Source organism: Rhinichthys klamathensis, unplaced genomic scaffold (assembly GCF_029890125.1).
Source record: "Rhinichthys klamathensis goyatoka isolate OS25496 unplaced genomic scaffold, OSU_Roscu_1.1 h1tg000008l_1, whole genome shotgun sequence".
Classification (NCBI taxonomy): domain Eukaryota; kingdom Metazoa; phylum Chordata; class Actinopteri; order Cypriniformes; family Leuciscidae; genus Rhinichthys; species Rhinichthys klamathensis.
The window spans coordinates 200,349-220,784 of NW_026606561.1; the positions used below are offsets into that span (position 1 = coordinate 200,349).

General features: G+C 41.9%; 1 protein-coding gene across 2 annotated transcripts in view; it reads left to right on the top strand.

The window, feature by feature from the left end:
• Positions 1-941: 941 nt before the first annotated feature.
• kcnab1b (potassium voltage-gated channel subfamily A regulatory beta subunit 1b) overlaps positions 942-20,436 on the top strand; it is a 62,555-nt gene continuing 43,060 nt past the window's right edge. The window contains exon 1 of one of the 2 annotated variants that reach the window (XM_056260120.1): positions 942-1,429. In XM_056260120.1, coding sequence (XP_056116095.1) covers positions 1,176-1,429 — 254 coding nt within the window. In that variant the 5' untranslated portion in view covers positions 942-1,175. Of the gene's footprint in view, positions 1,430-19,008; positions 19,795-20,436 lie in introns of those variants that run through there. The other variant, XM_056260121.1, reaches the window with a different exon arrangement.

Genomic DNA, 20,436 nt, shown 5'->3' on the forward strand with positions numbered 1-20,436 from the left:
CTGAATTGAGAATAAATCTATGTTGGCGAGTCTGAATTGAGAATAAATCTATGTAGGCGAGTCTGAATTGAGAATAAATCTATGTAGGCGAGTCTGAATTGAGAATAAATCTATGTTGGCGAGTCTGAATTGAGAATAAATCTATGTAGGCGAGTCTGAATTGAGAACAAATCTATGTTGGCGAGTCTGAATTGAGAATAAATCTATGTTGGCGAGTCTGAATTGAGAATAAATCTATGTAGGCGAGTCTGAATTGAGAACAAATCTATGTTGGCGAGTCTGAATTGAGAACAAATCTATGTTGGCGAGTCTGAATTGAGAACAAATCTATGTTGGCGAGTCTGAATTGAGAACAAATCTATGTTGGCGAGTCTGAATTGAGAACAAATCTATGTTGGCGAGTCTGAATTGAGAACAAATCTTGTTAAATTAGTCAGTATAACAAGTCAGCATTTTTGAGCATCATAGAAAGATCAGCAGCTGATAGAACAAAAACGCTGTAAAACCAGACTCAGGATCATTCAATGGATAATTCTGTTTTCAGTAAGTAGAAACAGAGGTTACAGGAGCTGTGCTACACCATCTCATATGTGTTCTGGCTGAAATCCTCTGCATACCATTCAACTGATCTGACCTGATGTCATAAATATGTCCAAGCTTTTCCCAGCTTATCTTACCAAAGGAGCTGGCAGTCACTCGGCACTGATGCCAGAAAGCGCCAGACCCCATGCAAGAGCTGATTTTGTTATCTAATTAACAAATTACCAAGGATAATGCAATGTCATAAACCGATGTGTTTAGATTTTTTAATTTCTGGAATTAGAGTTGTAGATCCAGCTGTAGCTGCCACCTGTGTGTGTGACCTCAGTCTTTCCTTTTGTATGGGTGGTTGCTCAGAGATTTGGGTTTTCTGACTACAGTCGCACAGGGAACATGGGGATTTTAGATGACTTACAAATCTATCTCCCATTGTTCACTGGAATGCCTTGAGGTCAGAAAAGCCATAACTGGATGGTACTAAAGGATTACAATTCCATGCGTGATGTCCTGTATTTGGATTGGCCTCAGTTGGCCGCAGTTGTTTATCCAGGCTAAAAGCTCTGTGTGCTAATATAAAAACTGCCCTCACATCACGAGTTCTCACATCTTTATGACAGCACAGCATTTTCAGCAAAATGTACCTGTACAAGGCAGCTTGCGGTGACATTCCCTTCCCCAGGCAGAGAAGTGCTCAGCGCTCTGAGAGAACCACAGGCCACTTCCTCCTGAGACAGCGGGCAGGACTGAGCTCACACCACACCGCAGGTTGTCCTCACTGGACAGGTAGATCCAGCTCTGCCCTTGAGCTTCAGCAGCTGGGCCGTTTTATGCAGATTCATGGGTACTCTTTAAAGGACTCAGTGAGCACCAACACCAAAATGATCTACAGGTACATATCACTCGTTTTTACACGATACTTAAACGTTTTTTATACGACATAGAAACATTAAGCCAACATTACTGTGTCATAACTGGCTCAATGTGTCGAAATTTACTGCACACAAATGAACACGTGCAAAGGTGCTGATTTTATCATATCAGCAACATATATTCTTAGCATGTTCTTTGCAAAATGCTTTTTTATTATTCAAATAACCTCTAGGGGATCTTTGACCCATGCAGAATTTGATGTACTTCTCTTATATCCTAAACTAACACTGTTCAAATGTAATAAACTGTGATGTTATTGAAAGAAGTCTCTGTTGCTCACCAAGGCTGCATTTATTTGATAAAAAATATGGTAAAAACATTAATATTGTGAAATATTATTACAATTTAAAATAACTGTTTTCTATTTATTTTTATTTTTAAATGTATGATGATGGCAAAGCTGAATTTCCAGCATCATTACTCCAGTCTTCAGTGTCACATGATCCTTCAGAAATCATTCTGCTGATTTGGTGTTCAAGAAACATTTCTTATTATTATTATCAATGTTGAAAACTGCTGTCTTGACTTGACTCTCTACAGATAAAGCGTTGTTGAAAATCCGGTTCGCGTACCTCGAAGTGATAAAATAAAATTCTGTATCAAATTTTATAGGCAAGACAAGTAGTTTGTTTAGGCATGGTTTGTTGCGAAATTACAAACCTGCACACACATATTCAAACGAATATAACTATAGAATCATTTTTTAATGCGCATGTGAACGCCATCATGCAGGTCACAGCTAGGTTCGCGTTTAAAGTCTGTTTAGAGAGAACGCCGTCGTCTTAGTGGCCCCTAATGTAATAACAAATGATAATTTTGCTGGAAGTGAATCAATCAAAACCAACTTTAGCTGGAAATAACACTATTCAAAAATCGCTATAAAGCCAAAACAATCTCTGTTACCGTAAATTGTATGTTTATCTCTGTAAAGCTGCTTTGAAACAATCTCCATTGTTAAAAGCGCTATATAAATGAAGATGACTTGACTTGTACTGATTAAAGGGTTAGTTCACCCAAAAATAATTTCCTTCTCTGTTCGGCCGTGATATTTCACGTAGTGAAACTACGCAAAGCTTCTAGGTTGTACGTCACGCATCACACACATGGCCAGCGTCGGCCAATGGGCTCACGGCGGTATTTCCGGTGAAGGTCTAAGGATGCTGGATTACTTCCGCCGATCGTAGAGTCCAATGCTATACCGAGAATTTATATTGGTTTTTATACTCTATTGCTATATTAAAGAAACGTTAGTCACAAAAACAGACAAAACAGACACCCCTCGTTTTGTTTATGCTTCTTTGTTTATTATATTAAATAAACACATAACTATATATAAAATTACAACTAAACGTATTAATGTTTCTGAAAAATCTTGTGAGTATTCACTCTAATTGCTAGTTCAGGTTTGGCTGAAGGCTGCAGTTTGTCCGGTCAGAACAATGATGTCTCACTCAGGTTATATTCCAAATCGTAGGTTTATTAAATGTGCATAGATGTGTGGTTCTGTGAATACAAAATAAAGATATAAATATATATAAATGTATATAAATCACAAACAACTTATTTGGTAAAATACTGACGAATAGCGGTGAAATATAACACAATACAATCTCTATGATGATATACTTGAAAAAGTGGGAATGGATGTGTGTGCGCTAACGCTGTACACGAGCTGTGCACGAGCTGTGCATGAGCTGTGCATGCGAGCATGGCTACTGCTACATGTGCGGTCGAACCGAGATGTAAACAACTGAGCGCATACGCGCGACCTGAGATACAACCGTGCATTGGTGATAAGGAATAAATATAACTAGAATACGTATAACATCAATATACATGGAATGGCAGTAATGTCACAGCAGTAGAATATAATTAAGTAAACAACCTTAAATGTAAACACAGCTACAGGCGGATTAGCATGCGCTGAGAACGTTCAACAATTATGTGATTACTTACAGTGTGATGCACGCACACGCACAATCGATAAATCTCCTTCGATTTGGGCTAATGCACTCTATTTCACTCTACAAACTATATACAGTATTCAGCCGATCTCCATTTCCCTTTATTATCCGTCTACTCTCTTCCCCTTCACTTCGCGAACTCCGGTGGAAAGTTTGGAACAGTCCATTTCTCGCTGAATGACAGGGGTGACTGGGAGAGTCCATGTGCCCAAGGGGAGCACTTTCTACAGCCGCCCCCAAATTCACAGTGTGAATTTGCCAACTTTAAGTGACTTTGCTACATTAAATCTAAAGCTAGTCGGGAAGAGAGGGCAGACAAATAATTTTGGCTACAGGTCGGGTGTAAGTTTTGCCGTTAACCTGTATTTCCGCAGATCTGACTCTCTTGTCCAACCCAGGAAAGACCTGAACAATTATCCCTACGGGTCAAAGAGCGCGGGGCAGTTGTTGGTCCACGATCATGACTGTGTCACCGACTTGCAGGTCAGCTTCTTCAGTCCTCCATTTCTGTCTGATTTAGAGGTTGGGTAGGTAGTGCTGAATAAAGTGCCTCCAAAAGTGGTCAGCCAAGAGCTGGCTATGTCTCCATCTCTTACGGCTCAGGAGTTCAGAGTTTTGGTATACCACTTGCGGTAATGAGGCATCTCGCCGCCCCATCAACAAGATGTTTGGAGTAACTGGATCTGGATCCGCGATGTCCGAAGAAGTGTAGCCAATGGGTTTGGAGTTGAGGATTCCTTCTATTTCTATGAAGACAGTTCTCAGCACTTCTTCTGTGACTGTCTGGCTGCCAATGGTGACGTGAAGTGCAGCCTTTAAAGAACGAATTTCTCTCTCCCAACATCCACCGAAATGGGGTGAACTGGGTGGATTAAAGATGAATCTTATTTGTTGGCTGGCGAGTTGGGCTTGAAGCTCAGGGTGAAGGGCGATGAATGACTCTTTCAGTTCCCTTTCTCCTCCTTTAAAGTTGGTGCCTTGGTCAGACAGGAGCTCAAATGGTTTACCACGCCTGGAGATGAATCGTCGTAAAGCCATCAAGAAGGAATCTGTGTCAATGCTGGTGAGTATGTCAATGTGGACTGCACGGGAAGTCATGCATTTGAAGATGATTCCCCATCTTTTCTCATTCCTGCGTCCCACCTTTATAGTGTAAGGTCCAAAGCAGTCCACACCTGTTGAATAGAAGACAGGTTGATGGATCCTCAATCTGGCAGGTGGGAGGTCCGCCATTCTTGGTGGATGTGGTTGACCCCGCCATCTCTGACACTCTGCACATTGTCGTTGATGGTTTCTGACTGCAGCCCGTCCCCGTATCACCCAGTATTTCCTCCGAAGTTCAGCAAACACCCTATCTGGTCCTGGGTGATGTAGCCGATCATCATAGTCCTTGATTACCAGTTTGGTAGTTGGATGAGACGAGTCGAGGACAATAGGATGTATTGTATCTTCCTCTAGCTGGCTGATCTGACGGAGACGACCGCCAACGCGCATGAGTTTGGTGTCCTCATCAAATTCCGGGGCTAAGCACAGCAAGCGACTATTTTTTGGCAAGGATTTACCTGCTCTGAGGAAGGACAGTTCGTCTGGAAATGAGTCAGTTTGGCTCTGATGGAGTACTGCAATTTCTGCCTCTTTGTAGTCATCTGCTGTTGGGATATCGGTGGCCGCCCCGTTGGCATGCTGGATGTAAGCCTTCAGTAACTCTGGAAGTGTATGGTATTTCTGTGGATCGGGAGTAGGTGGAGTCGAGATTGATAGGCCAATGAAGATTGGCTTTCTCAGTTCACTGTCCTGATCAATGGTCGTAAATGGTGGCATCTCCGGCCAGTGGTCAGTTGTCTGTCTGAGGAATTTTGGCCCCTTATTCCATCTGCTTTCCTGGCCTATGTCACACAGCAGTTTTCCCTTTGTGATGTCATCGGCAGGGTTCTCCTTTGATGGCACGTATCTCCAGTTATCAGACTCCGTGAGTTCTTGGATTTCTGCCACTCTGGTGCCTACGAACACTTTAAAACGACATGAGTGTGACAGCAGCCAGGTAAGGACAGTTGTGGAGTCAGACCACAGAGTAACACTGTGGATGGGCAAAGTTAGCTCTGTCTTCAGAACTTTTGCGAGTTGTGCACCTGTGAGTGCTGCACATAACTCCAACCGTGGAATGGTTTGCTGCTTTTTTGGGGCTACCCGAGATCTACTGGTTACAAAGGCTACTTCCACTCTACCTTCCAGGTTTTCAGTTCGTAAGTAGGCCACGGAACCGTAGGCTCGCTCTGAGGCGTCACAGAAAATGTGGATCTGCCTCATGCTGGTAAGCTGATCCAGTTCTTTACTGCAGTAAGCCCTCGGCAAAACAACGTGCTGTAAGCCATCCAGCTCACTCTCCCATGCTTTCCACAAGTTCAACAGATTCTCAGGCAGACGGGGATCGTCCCACTCTCTTTTCTCTTCCCATAAATTCTGTACGATCACCTTGGCCCGTGTTGTGAATGGCACAATATAGCCTATGGGGTCATACTGGCTAGCGAGGATATGATATATGCTACGCATAGTTGGAAGTGGGTGGTCTGTCCGCCGCTGCTTATAGGAGAGTGTGTCTGATGAGCAATGCCAGTGTAACCCAAGAGTTGACTCTTGTGCATCTTGGTGACCTTCGCTGAGCCACTGGATGCTGCTTTGAGATCGAGCCTCAACTGGCAGGTGGCTGATGACCGATGGATCATTGCTCGCCCACTGTCTTAGGTCAAAGCCTCCGGAAGATAAGAGACTGCGGAGTCTGTCTACAAGACCTTTCGCTGTCTCACTTGAGGTGAAGCTCTGAAGGCAGTTGTCAACATAGAAAGATTTCTCTACTGAGAACTGTGTGTCTTCAGACTCACTGTGATCCAGGACGTGCTTTTGTAACGCGTATGTTGCGCAGCAAGGACTGCACGTTGTTCCGAATGGAAGTACTTGCCATTCATACACGTCTGGTGCCTTGTCTCTCTGAAGATTTCTCCAAATAAATCTCAGTAGTGGTTTGTCCTCAGGCAAAAGGCGCACCTGGTGGAACATCCCACGAATGTCACTACTAATGGCGATGGAATGTTCTCTGAATCGCAGAAGAACTGACAGAAGAGAAGGACTGAGTGGTGGACCAGGGAGCAAGTACTCGTTCAGGTTGTGGCCTTGGTAAGCAAACGAACAGTTGAAGACAACCCTCTTCTTTCCATTATGCTCCACCAAATGATGTGGAATGTACCAGCTCTCTTTGGAACAGTCCACCTGCTCAGGAGTGAGTTTTGTAATGTAGCCAGCTTGCTGTAACCTGACTATCTCCTCTTGGTAGGCCGCCGCTTGATCAGGATTCTTGTTCAGCCGATTCTCTATTCCCCTTAATTGTGGCAGGACAGCTTCTTTGGGTGCATGTAGACATGGCATATCTTTGGCACGTAGAAGAGGGGTCGCATAGCGCTGGATTCTGTTAACATCCACCCTCACGGTTTTGTCCTGGAGAAGTTGGATGGACTCTTTGTCTTGTCTAGACCTTGTCAGTACCTTCTCATTTTGATATGGAAGAATGTCCATTTTCCACAGTTTCTCCACATTCGCATAAAGGTCGTTAGTGGGCCGTAAGCTGGTGAAAAGACATTGCTGTGGGGAAAGTCTGCTGGTTAGTTCTTGTGCTGGTCCCTGTAGTGTCCATCCTAGGCGTGTTCTCACAGCAGCAGGGCCACCAGGTGGACCCAGTCTGACTGGTTCTATGGGTGTGATGAGGTGAGGGCAGTCAGAACCGATGAGAACTACTGGTTTCACTTTGTGAAGGTGCTGTAGTGGCAGGCCTGCAAGATGCTTGTACTTCTTCTGGAGTACCTTGACGGGATGCGTGTGCTCTGCTAAACCCAGGCTGTTGGCTGTGAATGCGCTCCGTATCATGAAAGCCTTACGAGGATTAGCCACTGAAGACACAGTAAAGGTCACAGCCGCCCCGTGAAGGGTCTGTGTATCTTGCCTGACTGTACGGAGAACTAAGTCCTCTGGCTGACCCTTCAGATTCAACTTCTGCACAGCTTCATGTAGGATGATGGTCCGCTCTGACCCATCATCGAGGATTGCATATGCCTCCATGGATTTGTTGCCGTTTCGGAGCAGAACTTTAGCCACCTTCAGCAGAATTTTATTGTCACAGGTTGGACGATCCACATACAAGACTGCACTGGCTGGAACCGATTCTTCTGTGGCTCTGCTCTGGTCATTTACATCATGTAAGGCCAGCAAGTGCTTTCTGTTACAAGATGGACAGAGGGCTTTAAGTGTGCAATTGGCAGCATGATGACCACGCCCACAGCGCCAGCATCTATTTTGGCCTTTAATCCAATTCACCTTCTGCTCTTTGTTGAGTAACTTAAAGTTCTCACAGCTGCTCAGGAAATGTCTGTTGTTGTCGCAGTATGGACAGTAAACATTCACCCCCTCTCTCTTAGCAGCAATTGGTTTGGGTGGATAAACTGGTGATGCTGGGCTGGCCTTTGGTTTCTCTGTACCAAGGAGGATGGTAGTGGGTTTGCGGGGCTGTCTAGAGTCTCTCCTCATCTCCCTCCTCGGCACTGTCGAAACTCTAGACTGACTGGTATAGTCAGTGTGGTCATCCTGAACTTGTAGCTCGTACTCAAGCCAGTCCGCAAAGTCCAATAATGTGGGGATAGTGACATGAAGAGGATGAGTGTACCTCTTGAAACTGGACCTGAGATCATGTGGCAGTTTGCTCATCAGTCTGGACACATGTGATCCACACTCCAACTCGACATTGCCTTTCTGACCCAGCTGTTCCAACATACTGACCAGGGAACGCACTTGGAGTCCGAACATGCGAAACGTTTTCACATCTCCACTTCGAATGTTTGGTCCATCCATCAGTTCTGCAATGCGTTGTAAGGCTAGCTGATGTGGCTGGCCATACATTTTATTGAGGGCTCTCATGGTGTTTGTGAAAGGAAAGTTTGAGTTACTGTATGAGTCTGCCACAAGTAGGGCTTCCTCCAACTTAAGATGGTCAGTGAGGATCTGATATTTGAATCGCTCTGTTGCATCCTCAGGCAAAATGTTCTCCAATGCTATTCTCAGTCGAGAGAACTCCCTAGAATCAGGGGATGTTAGGAAGGGAATGGTTGGAGCAGGGCCTCGGTACATTTTCTTACCTCTCGAGTCTTCCGAGTCTTACCCGAGGTTCGAGTCTTACCTCTCAGGTAGGTCCTTTAGGGTGTCGTGGAGAGGTGTGGCATCTAAGACCCAACATCTAGCTACTGGGGTGCCTCAGGGCTCAGTGCTTGGACCACTCCTCTTCTCCATCTACATGACATCACTAGGATCTGTGATTCAGAAACATGGCTTTTCCTATCATTGCTACGCTGATGACACGCAACTCTACCTCTCATTCCAGCCTGACGATCCGACGGTAGCTGCTCGTATCTCAGCCTGCCTGACAGACATCTCTGGCTGGATGAAGGACCACCACCTTCAACTAAACCTTACGAAGACAGAGCTACTTGTGGTCCCGGCCAACCCAACACTTCATCACAACTTCTCCATTCAGCTAGGCTCGTCATCCATAACTCCATCAAGGTCAGCTAAGAACCTTGGGGTTGTAATTGATGATCAGTTGAAATTCACAGACCACATTGCTAGAACTGCCCGGTCCTGCAGATTTGCCTTGCACAACATTAGGAGGATCAGGCCCTTCCTTACAGAGCATGCCACACAACTCCTCGTCCAAGCACTTGTTTTATCCAGACTGGACTATTGTAATGCTCTCCTGGCTGGTCTTCCAGCTTGCTCTGTCAAACCTCTACAATTGATCCAGAATGCTGCAGCCAGAGTAGTCTTCAATGAGCCGAAGAGAGCACACGTCACTCCTCTCCTTACACAATTGCACTGGTTGCCAGCTGCCGCTCGCATTAAATTCAAGGCACTGACGTTTGCCTACAGAACAACCACTGGCACTGCTCCCTCTTACCTAAACTCATTACTTCAGACTTATGTGCCATCCAGAAACCTGCGCTCTGCTAGCGAATGTAGTCTTGTGGTACCATCTCAAAGAGGCACAAAATCTCTTTCTCGGACCTTTACCATGGCTGTTCCCTGTTGGTGGAATGATCTGCCTAACTCAACCAGAGCTTCTGAGTCAGTAACCACTTTCAAGAAACTGCTGAAGACATATCTTTTTCGGCAGCACTTGATTCAGTAGAATTAACACTTTCTCTTCTCTTCTATTCTATTAAAAAAAAAAAAAAAAAAAAAAAAAAACTGCACTAAGATTAAACTGAGAGGGGTTATAGCACTTACGTATTGTTGTCCTACTGTTAGTCTAACTGCTTCTATTGTTCTCATTTGTAAGTCGCTTTGGATAAAAGCGTCTGCTAAATGAATAAATGTAAATGTAAATGTAAATTTTCTCCTGCATTGATGAAGGCTGATAAAACTCTTGTCTGTGGCCTGGATGCGGAGGTGGTATACTGTTATATGCTGTGGTCTTGAACTCTGACTGATAAGCTGGAATGTGTTGGGAGGAACGAGCGTACCTGGGTTGAGGTGGGTCGCTGTAACGCACTTGTGATGGTACTCTATCAGGTATTGAGGAGGAAATGTCCATGTTTCTGAAATCCTCAGCTAATCCAAGGCGCTCATCTATTGTAGCTGGGCACAGCTCCCTAATGGCCGTAGGCGGCGTTGGGGGGGTTTTCCGTGGGGCTGGAGTAGGACGGAACCGTTGTGGAGTCTCAGGGCTCACCACAGGAGGAAAGGGACCTGGAGATAGCACTGGTAAAGTCACTGGCCTGGAGGGGGCTCCCCTTTCTGCCTTAAGACTTTGAAGTTCGTGATGTAACATGGCATTCTGTTGTCGCATCTCCTGTAATGCTGAAATAATCTCCGGAAGCTGGCTGGTTTGTAGCCGCAAGTCAGCGTTCTCGCGTTTCATCACCTTCAGCATGGCTGTAAGCTCTACTTCCTCTTCTCCTCGCCCATCGGATCTTTCACTTTGCCATTCATCTCTCAGTGTCCACTTATCCTGATCTAACTCTTGACTGACGGGAGAAGACGATCGGGTCTGTGCTACCATACTTGGTGACTGGAATCTGCTATGGCTGAAGTCTGGGAATGGCTGTCGATGTGGCAATGGCTCACCAAGCTCCTAATCCACTAAATGAGTCGGTGGGTTGATCTGTCTTCGTGGACGCACGACAGGCGCTTCTCTCTCGGGTTGAGACATCTCTGTAGCAATTCACCAATCCGGCTCGAAGGACCATGAAAAATCTTGTGAGTATTCACTCTAATTGCTAGTTCAGGTTTGGCTGAAGGCTGCAGTTTGTCCGGTCAGAACAATGATGTCTCACTCAGGTTATATTCCAAATCGTAGGTTTATTAAATGTGCATAGATGTGTGGTTCTGTGAATACAAAATAAAGATATAAATATATATAAATGTATATAAATCACAAACAACTTATTTGGTAAAATACTGACGAATAGCGGTGAAATATAACACAATACAATCTCTATGATGATATACTTGAAAAAGTGGGAATGGATGTGTGTGCGCTAACGCTGTACACGAGCTGTGCACGAGCTGTGCATGAGCTGTGCATGCGAGCATGGCTACTGCTACATGTGCGGTCGAACCGAGATGTAAACAACTGAGCGCATACGCGCGACCTGAGATACAACCGTGCATTGGTGATAAGGAATAAATATAACTAGAATACGTATAACATCAATATACATGGAATGGCAGTAATGTCACAGCAGTAGAATATAATTAAGTAAACAACCTTAAATGTAAACACAGCTACAGGCGGATTAGCATGCGCTGAGAACGTTCAACAATTATGTGATTACTTACAGTGTGATGCACGCACACGCACAATCGATAAATCTCCTTCGATTTGGGCTAATGCACTCTATTTCACTCTACAAACTATATACAGTATTCAGCCGATCTCCATTTCCCTTTATTATCCGTCTACTCTCTTCCCCTTCACTTCGCGAACTCCGGTGGAAAGTTTGGAACAGTCCATTTCTCGCTGAATGACAGGGGTGACTGGGAGAGTCCATGTGCCCAAGGGGAGCACTTTCTACAGTTTCGTTTCAAAGACGAGAGGACAATAAATTTTGAAGACTCTGCCATAATCCCGTTTTCCTCCGCTTTAAATCTCCCCAACCGGAAACGTAAGAGCATCCTTGCATCAAACGCGGAAGTTATGCGTGCATATAGCCAATAGTGAGGCTGCGCTTGACGTGCAACCTAGAAGCTTTGCGCAATATCACGACCGAACAGAGAAGGAAATGATTAGTTGAATAAAGTCGTTATTTTTGTTTGTTTTTTTGCGCACAAAAAGTATTCTCGTCGCTTGATAAACTTAAGATTGAGCCACTGTAGTCACTCGGACTATTTTAACGATGTCTTTAATAACTTTTGGGCCGGCCAGTTTCGATCCCTTAAGAAGTCTATGGAGGAGTGATCCAGCTCTCAGATTTAAACAAAAATATCTTAATTTGTGTTCCGAAGATGAACGAAAGTATTACGGGGTTGGAACAACATGAGGGTGGGTCACCGTGATTTTGCCAAGTAAGACATGGTCCTGGATCAACATATTTTGTTGATCCTGGATCAACATTCCTGTCCCAAAATGTAGTCCTTACCCAATCCCTACCCCTAAACCTAACCCTACCCATAACTTTTCCCTAAAATCAGAGGGTAATGAAAGGTGAATGACACTGATGTTTAAGTACTTAACCCTGGTTCTAAGCCTAAACTTGACATAAACTGTAAACTTGTCCCTCAAATCTGATTGGTTGATTGGAAAGTTGATCCAGGATCAACAACAATGTTGATCCAGGAACATGTGGTACTTGGTGAAATCACGTTCACCACATGGGTCTGAGTAACATAATTTTCATTTTTGGGTGAACTAACCCTTTAATATTTTTGTAGAAACCGTGATACTTTTTTTCAGGATTATTTGATAAATAGAACGTTTAGTGCATCCTTGCTAAATACAAGTATTAATTATTTCTTTTTAAAAATACTAAATCTTACCAACCCCAAAGTTTTGACTGTTGCTCTATGTCCTGAAACCTGTTCTGAATTTATTAAACTCAGCAGTCGTTTATACATTTCCAATACCTTTTGACTTGGATTTCAAACTAAAGGACAGTAAATTGATTTATTTTGGTTTGTTAGCTCAGCAAGGTGACATTCGTTTGTGTCCATGTTTCAAATTCCTATAACTTTCTTTCTTCTGCTGAACACAAAGAAGATGTTTTTATCCAAAGAACTTTCGACCCCATAGACCTTTTTGTTTGTTTTATATTGTTCAAAATATCTTCTTTTGTGTTCCACAGAAGAAAGGAAGTCATAATTGGAATAACATGACAGTGAGTAAATTATTAATGAATTTTAATTTTTGGGTCAACTGTCCCTTTAAAAAAAAAAAGAGAGAGAGAGAGAGAGAGAGAGAGAGAGAGAGAGAGAGAGAGAGAGAGAGAGAGAGAGAGAGAGAGAGAGAGAGAGAGAGAGAGAGAGAGAGAGAGAGAGAGAGAGAGAGAGAGAGAGAGAGAGAGAGAGAGAGAAGTAAAATATTCAGTTTCAACACTATTTAAGTACAAATTGCCCAAAAGAATACTTTGGTACAGAAGTATAATTCAATTCCTCCGGTAGCACAAATCCCTGATTTTATGAAGGGTGCGTTCAGCATGGTTTATTTTGCAGTCATGTTTTTGAACTGCAGTTATTAGCTGTGTGTTGTAATATTAATTTACTTGCACTTATTAATTATACAAAATAAATAGCATGACCTGTAACGCTTACACAAGAAAATTAGCAAATTAAATGAGCTGTGGATTCAGTTTCTGTTTGACTAAATTAAGCAGTTGGGATTTACAGTAATAGACTTCACAAGGCAAGAAAAACAATCAGGCCAAAGTGTTTAACCGCGATTCAAAAAATGTACAGCAGGTTTTCCAAAGCATGTTTTCAGTTACATTCTTGACATGTTTATTATATATGTAGACAGTTTACAATTTTAGAGCATGTCTTTAGAAGGTTTTGGAATGAAAAGACAAGTACCCATACTGTATAATCAGTGTGTCAAAGATCAAAGGTTTTGTTTATGAGGTGAAACACCAGTATGAGTCAGAGGTGTTATTCTAGCCGTGGAAGGAGGGCAACCGCTGGGTAAAATAAAGCTATTAGCTCTGATTAGCAGCCAGCTTGATCTGCTTTGACTCACACTGGTTCTTTATGCTAATGACTTGCAATACAACTAATCCCATATGACAGGGAGAGAGAGATGAGGCTTAGGTACATAGTTGCGCAGAAGGAAAAGGTTATGCTGACAAAATGTAAATCTGTTCTTATATAATCCTGTCATATTTGATGTAGAGTCACAAAGCATATATTATCAATTATAGAGGTTCTGTACAGCTTATGTTCATAGCCAGTGACCGACAGATTCATTCTGTGCACGTGCCATGCTGAGGCCAGTGGTTATGAGGATCTTCTTGTTGACCGGGATGACACAGCCCATTCATACTGTACGTCCACCAGTCTAAGATAAGGTTATTTTTTTATTTTGTTTTTCTGCTTTATGACGTCATGATATTAACAAGGTAGCCTTCCTGAACAGGCCAGTTATGTGAACAAATTAATATGCATATCTTTATATTCAACTCTGACGTTCATAATTAATGTTTACGGTAGCTTTTTCACGGTACCTTATTCCAGTGTACAATAGCGATATTAAAAAGACTGGTGATATTAAATTTTTAATACCAAGCCCGTAAGACTTTTGTTTATCTTTGGAACAAAAGAAGATCTTTTTGATGAAATCTGTGAGATTTCTGTCCCTCTATTGACACGCAGCTACTACTTTCAAGCCCCAGAAAGGTAGTAAAGACATCATTAAAGTAATCGGTAACACTTTACAATAAGGTTCATTAGTTAACATTAGTTAACTACCTTAGTTAACATGAACTAAGAATGAACAATACTTCTTCAGCATTTATTAATTTTAGTTAATATTAATCTCAACATTTACTAATACTTTATTAAAATCAAAGGTTGTATTTAGTTAATGCACTGTGAACTAACATGAACAAACAATTAACAGCTCTATTTTTATTAATTAACATTAACAAAGATTGATAAATACTGTAACAAATGTATTGCTCATTGTTAGTTAAAACATTAACTAATGTTAACTAATGAACCTTATTGTAAAGTGTTACCAAGTAATTCATGTTACTTCAGTGGTTTAACCTCAGTTATATGAAGTGACGCGAGTGCTTTGCGCAAAAAAACATAATCTAGCACACAAAACAACGTCTGCCTTGCGTCAATACAACACACATGTGTCGTGGTGCTCTCGTAAACACGCGTTGGAAATGAATATTTTGTAAATAAAGTGGTACTTTCTGCGCAAACAAAGCACTCTTGTCACTTCATATAACTGAGGATAAACCACTGGAGACACATGGATTACTTCATGATGTCTTTACTACCTGGGCTTGAAAGTGGTAGTTACGTAGACTCCCAATGGAGGGATATGAAAGCTCTCAGATTTCATTAAAAAAAATGATGAATGTAAATCTTACGGGTTTGGAACGACATGAGGGTGAGTAATGACAGAATTTTCTTTTTTAAGTGAACTATCCCTTTAATGTGGGGTTAAAAAATGTCATTTTCCCATTAAAATATAGCAAATTATAGTCTATACAAGAAAAGAACTTTTAAAAACAGCTAATAGATGTACACATTTTAATATCAGCCAACTAAATTCAGTTTAGAAGGGCTAAATGGTCCCCAGCTCCAGCGCCGATGGGGGTATTCATTACACTTGATCTTATAGTGCTGCCAAAACCTTCACATTTAATTGTGTTTCTAAATCGGTGACTTTCTCAGCTGTTCTTAGAGGGGAAAAACTTCTTAACTTATGATAATGTATCTGGATAAACTAAGACGTTAAAAATGAGCTGTGTCCTCAGAGGGCTCTTGCAAAAGCATGTTTGACTAAACTAATTTCCTGTTAGAAATCTTTATTTGGACGAGAGTGTAATAAAGTGGGTGATCTCTGACTGAGTCTCATTATCAGGGGGACGTTTAGAGAGATCTTTGTCTCAGGGTGCCAGAATAGTTTTTCCATCAGGGGACGCCAAAGTGTGACAGTCTCAGATTAAGCTCACTTTAATGACACACTTACACTCAGTTAAGACTGTCAGGCAGAGCAGGGCTATTCAGCTACAGTCCTGGAGGGCCACTGCACTGCAGAGTTTACAGCTCCAAAACCTTTATGGGACTTTAGTTCATGTCTGTTTGCTTTGAGGTCATCTATGTGTACTCCTAAAGTAGAACATTTTAAATGCAAAACTCTCTTTTTGGAAATTGGGCCAATAATAACATTATATACATAATATAATCTTAATATGATTTTACACAACAATAAACAAAAAGTAAATATTGAGTCATTTTAGACACAATATTGTCAGTTACTTAGTTGCCCCGCCAATGAAGCCACAGCAGAATAAACCGTTCCGCATCTCATAGGAACATGCAGTAGTGGCGTTTCTGAACAAATTGTTTGCGTGAATGATTTAATGACTCGCTCATAAAGACAGTCACTTGTTTGGTTATTGGTTATTTTAATATTAATTACATACCATTATTGTATTTATTAATATTTGGAGTATTTATTTTTGTAAAATTTTAATTTTGTTTTGTGCTTTTGTCATTTTTATTAATGTTTTTTATATATATATTTCCATTTAGCTTTAAGTAATTTTATGTAAATTTTAATTTTAGTAATTTTTGAATTTATTGTACTAATTGTATATCACACTTCTGATAAATATTTTACAATGGAAAGAAAGCATCAAGTGATTATTGTTTTTGGTTAGGGTTCACCTTTATCCCAGGGTTAAAAATGTACTGTAATTCAGAAGCAAAAAGGCACAAAGTGTAATTGCAGTTTTATACATTTTAATAAAATTTTATAAATTCTATAGATGACCTCTTATGACCAGATGAAATGTTCTGTAACGGGTCGGTTATGTTCTGTTATAGTTCCATTTTCACTCTGTTGGGTCTGTTCCTGTTTGCCTGATTTCCTAGTTAGTTTCCTCATTAGTTAAAGCTGCAGTCGGCAGTTTTTCCTCTTTGTCGCCATCTCTGTTCGAAATCTGCAATTGCAGTCATTCGCGGAATTATCAACTTTACGTGAGTTGTACCTCGGCACAGCACAGCGTGGATGAATCAGTCAGTCACCGCGCCGGTGTGGATACTGGCATTCAGAATCAGATTCTACTTTATGGAAGTATGACCAACATAAGAATTTTCACTGGAAAATGTCATCTGAACAAATAAGAAACATCCACTTTTGTTCTTCTGACCAACTAACTGAAATAAAGCATTGCAGTAAATCGCGCTGATTAAATCTAACGATCGTTTATCATATCACGTCAAACCGTGCAAATTATACTTTGTTCTCAAATTGTTAATGTTAACAACATCAGCATTGCGTGACTAAAGCCCTTCAGATATTAATCCTTGTTTTCGCATGGGCCGGTTGCAGTCTCTTTTTCCAAACTCTCAGTCCAAAGTCTTTTGCATTTTTTGCATTGCACCTCCAGCATCCTCACACGCAATATAGCCTACTAGCCGAGACTCCTTCTTTATGTGTACAGATGTGACATAATGACGCAAAGACATGCTCGAATCTCCCGCGGAAATCCACCAGTACCACTGGAATTAAAACATTATTACAAGCTTACCGTTTTGAATCGAGCTACGGCAAGCAGATAGTTTTGAACACTGGCTGATTATGTTCTTGCTCCAAAAAATTATTTTGGATAATTTTTAACCCCAAAAAGTTACGGACTGCAGCTTTAATTAGTCCCACACACCTATTCTGTTTCATCCTGATTACGTTTCCTCATGTCTGAAATCACATACTCTCTTGGTACTCATTTTGAATATGTATTTACCTCACGGCCACTAAAAAAGTATGTTCTATATAGCATGTGTATAGCATGAATGTAATCTGGATGTACTAAATTCGCCATGTTGTCATTCTCATGTGACCTACCAGCGTCAGTTACGTCGCTTCTCTGCCATTCATAAATCCTCTCCTGTAACCTCGAAAGTAAAGTGTCCATCTAATGCACACTTCAGAATCTTGCCAAAAGTTGTAGGTCATCCGGGTACTTTTTTCGTATTCTTGTATGAGTACTGTGAATTCAGAGATACTTCTTTTGTCACATACTGGTTTTCGCCTACTATATAGTTGGGAAGTATGCGATTTGGGCTGCAGCCTGTGTTTCCTCTGTTCTTTGTCCGGTATTGTTTATGTTAAGTGTAGTTGCTACTCTGATTTCTCCTACATGTTCACATTGTTTATTAAAAGACTCTTTATTTATTTTGTGCGTGTTTGTCTACACATTACACTGAAAGAGCACTGCCGGTGAATATCCTTTGAAATTCAGTTTTACCACATGGAACTGAGTCCGCCGGGACAGGTTTCAGGGCGATTTTGGACAGTTTCTCCATGTATGACATTGGGTTTTTGTCAGGTAGTTTTTAATTCATAAAAATCCAAACTTATTTTGTGTGCGAGTCTGTGCAATTGGGTCTACTCGCTTAGAGAAGAAATAAAAACATTTTCAGGTTCGGTCAGGTTTAGTCTTTAATTTCCTAGTGCACCAGTCAGGTCGGATAACATGGTCATAATAACGGGCCGGGTTTGGGATTTAACTTGATGTCTAGTTTTGAGCTCCTTCACTGAATGGCACGTTTTGTTCAATCATTGTCATAATCCCACTGCAGCACAAGGAAGTTTCGGAGAAAGCAGTGGCACACACGTGCCAAATGCATTGTGGGACATTGTGTGACTTGACAAGAGCTTCGTTTACTGCTTTTAGGATGGTCAAGCTCAGCTTTCACATTAATGCGTTTCATATGACAACCAGATGTCAGTAACATTACTCAGTAACATCTTTCAGGGGTTTAACACGTGCTAAAAGATGTCAAATCAATGATTAGCTGTTCCATCACACCCTTTCTTCAAGCTTTTGCAGCGGACTACATGTGACACACTGCGAAATAAGAATGACATCTGCATTATAAACGTATCCGAACGTATCACACTCACACATTCACGCGTATAGTCCCATCCAGATGGATTGTCTTCACTCTCAGCACTGAGCCGCTGGTGAGAGACTGCAGTTATTTCAGTCTCATTGCAGTCTCTCTCTCTCTCTTCCTCTCCCACTCTCTCTTTCCTCTCTTCTTATATCGTCTCTGATTAAGCATCATTCTCGCATGCTAGGCTTTCATGCATCCTCTTTCACACTCACTCTCTCTCTCTCCGTCTCTGTTAGCTTCTCTTTCACTTACAGCCCCAGTGATCATGCCGCATCCCTCTCTCTCTCTGTCCTCTTCTCCGCCTGTCTGCTTTTGTTTACATATATCTTCATCAAACTGACTGTTTTTTGTGTGTGTGTGTGTGTGTGTGTGTGCCAGCTGAGCTGCACTTGCCTGTTTTTTGGTAAGAGGACATTTAGATGTGGGACGCAGCGTGTTTTTCACCTTGCTGCTCACTCATCTGGACGGCTTTCGGGAAGGGGTCCTGTTCAGACTTTCAGGAATACAGCGATCATCCGGTTTGCTGCCCGCCGCGTGTTTTCCCATGAGTCCCGGAGTCTGTTGCATAGCTGTGCATCTCCTGCGGTGCACTCGGACTGCTCTTATAGTCTCAGTGAAGAGCGTGGGCTGAAGAAAACCCCCCTCTGCCCGTCATCAGCCTGAGGAGAAACACCGCTGAGGGTCAGCTAAGAACAGTGGAGAGGAAAGAGGCAAAACGAGAGAAGAGTGAAGGGCAAAGCAGCACCGCACAGGTTAAGAAGAGCATCAAGCGCCGGCACAGACGGGATCAGCTGCTGTTGGGAAAGAGAGCGAGAGTTTAAGAAAGAGAGAGGCAGGAGCACTTTGAATTTCTGAACTCTGAAATAGGGACTCTTCTGCTTTTGAGATCCAACTCAGAACTGCATTCTGATTCTCTTGGACTTCCAGGACAAGCTGTGTCAGTTTCCCCTGCTCAAGATCCTTTGCAGCTAACAGTCATGCAGGTGTCCTTCGCGTGTACGGATCACGGGTTGAAGGCCCCGCGCACCAGCGAGCCGAACAAGCAGAACACGTCGAGTCCGAACACGGCCAGCGCGGCACGGGCACGGTTCCGAACGGTGGCTCTGATTGCTCGTAGCCTGGGCTCCTTCACGCACAGGCACCACATTTCCCTGAAGGAGTCCACTGGAAAACTCACCGGCATGAAGTACAGGTACGGAAAACTTCCGGCAACCACAGGCAAAACTCTGATTATATTGTTGTGAGATATCAGTTCTGACAGTTTTTTTTGTATCTTTTTACAGCTATAGTTTTGATAATGCTCATCTTTATTTTTAATTTTTATTCTCAAAAAGACATGGTAAAGGTTTCTATAAAAAAATAGCAGTTTACTCTGTGAATGAACAAACTCATTGTAGTAAATTCTGTCATTATACTGAAATCTTAAAGGAATAGTTCACTTAAAAAAGGACATTCTGTCATAGTTTGTTGTTCCAAACTACTAGGGTGAATTTTTTTTCTTTTGTGAAGCACAAAATATTTTGAAAGTCATTGGGGTCCAAAACAACACTGGACCTAACTGACTTTCAAAAAAACTATAAAAAAAAACAAAATTTATGTTTATGTAAGTTTATGTTCGAAAGAAGAAAGAAAGTCATGCAGGTTTGGAACGAGTAAATTATCACAGAATTATTTTGGCTGAACTATACTTTTAAGTGTTTAGTTCATGTGGTAAAAATTTATAGAGGTCTTAAAGTGATTGTTTGATGGAGTGGTTAATAATGAGATTTGCTGGTGTGTGAATGATGAAGTGAAAAGTAAATTGTGATTGGCTACATTTTTGAACAACTTTTTT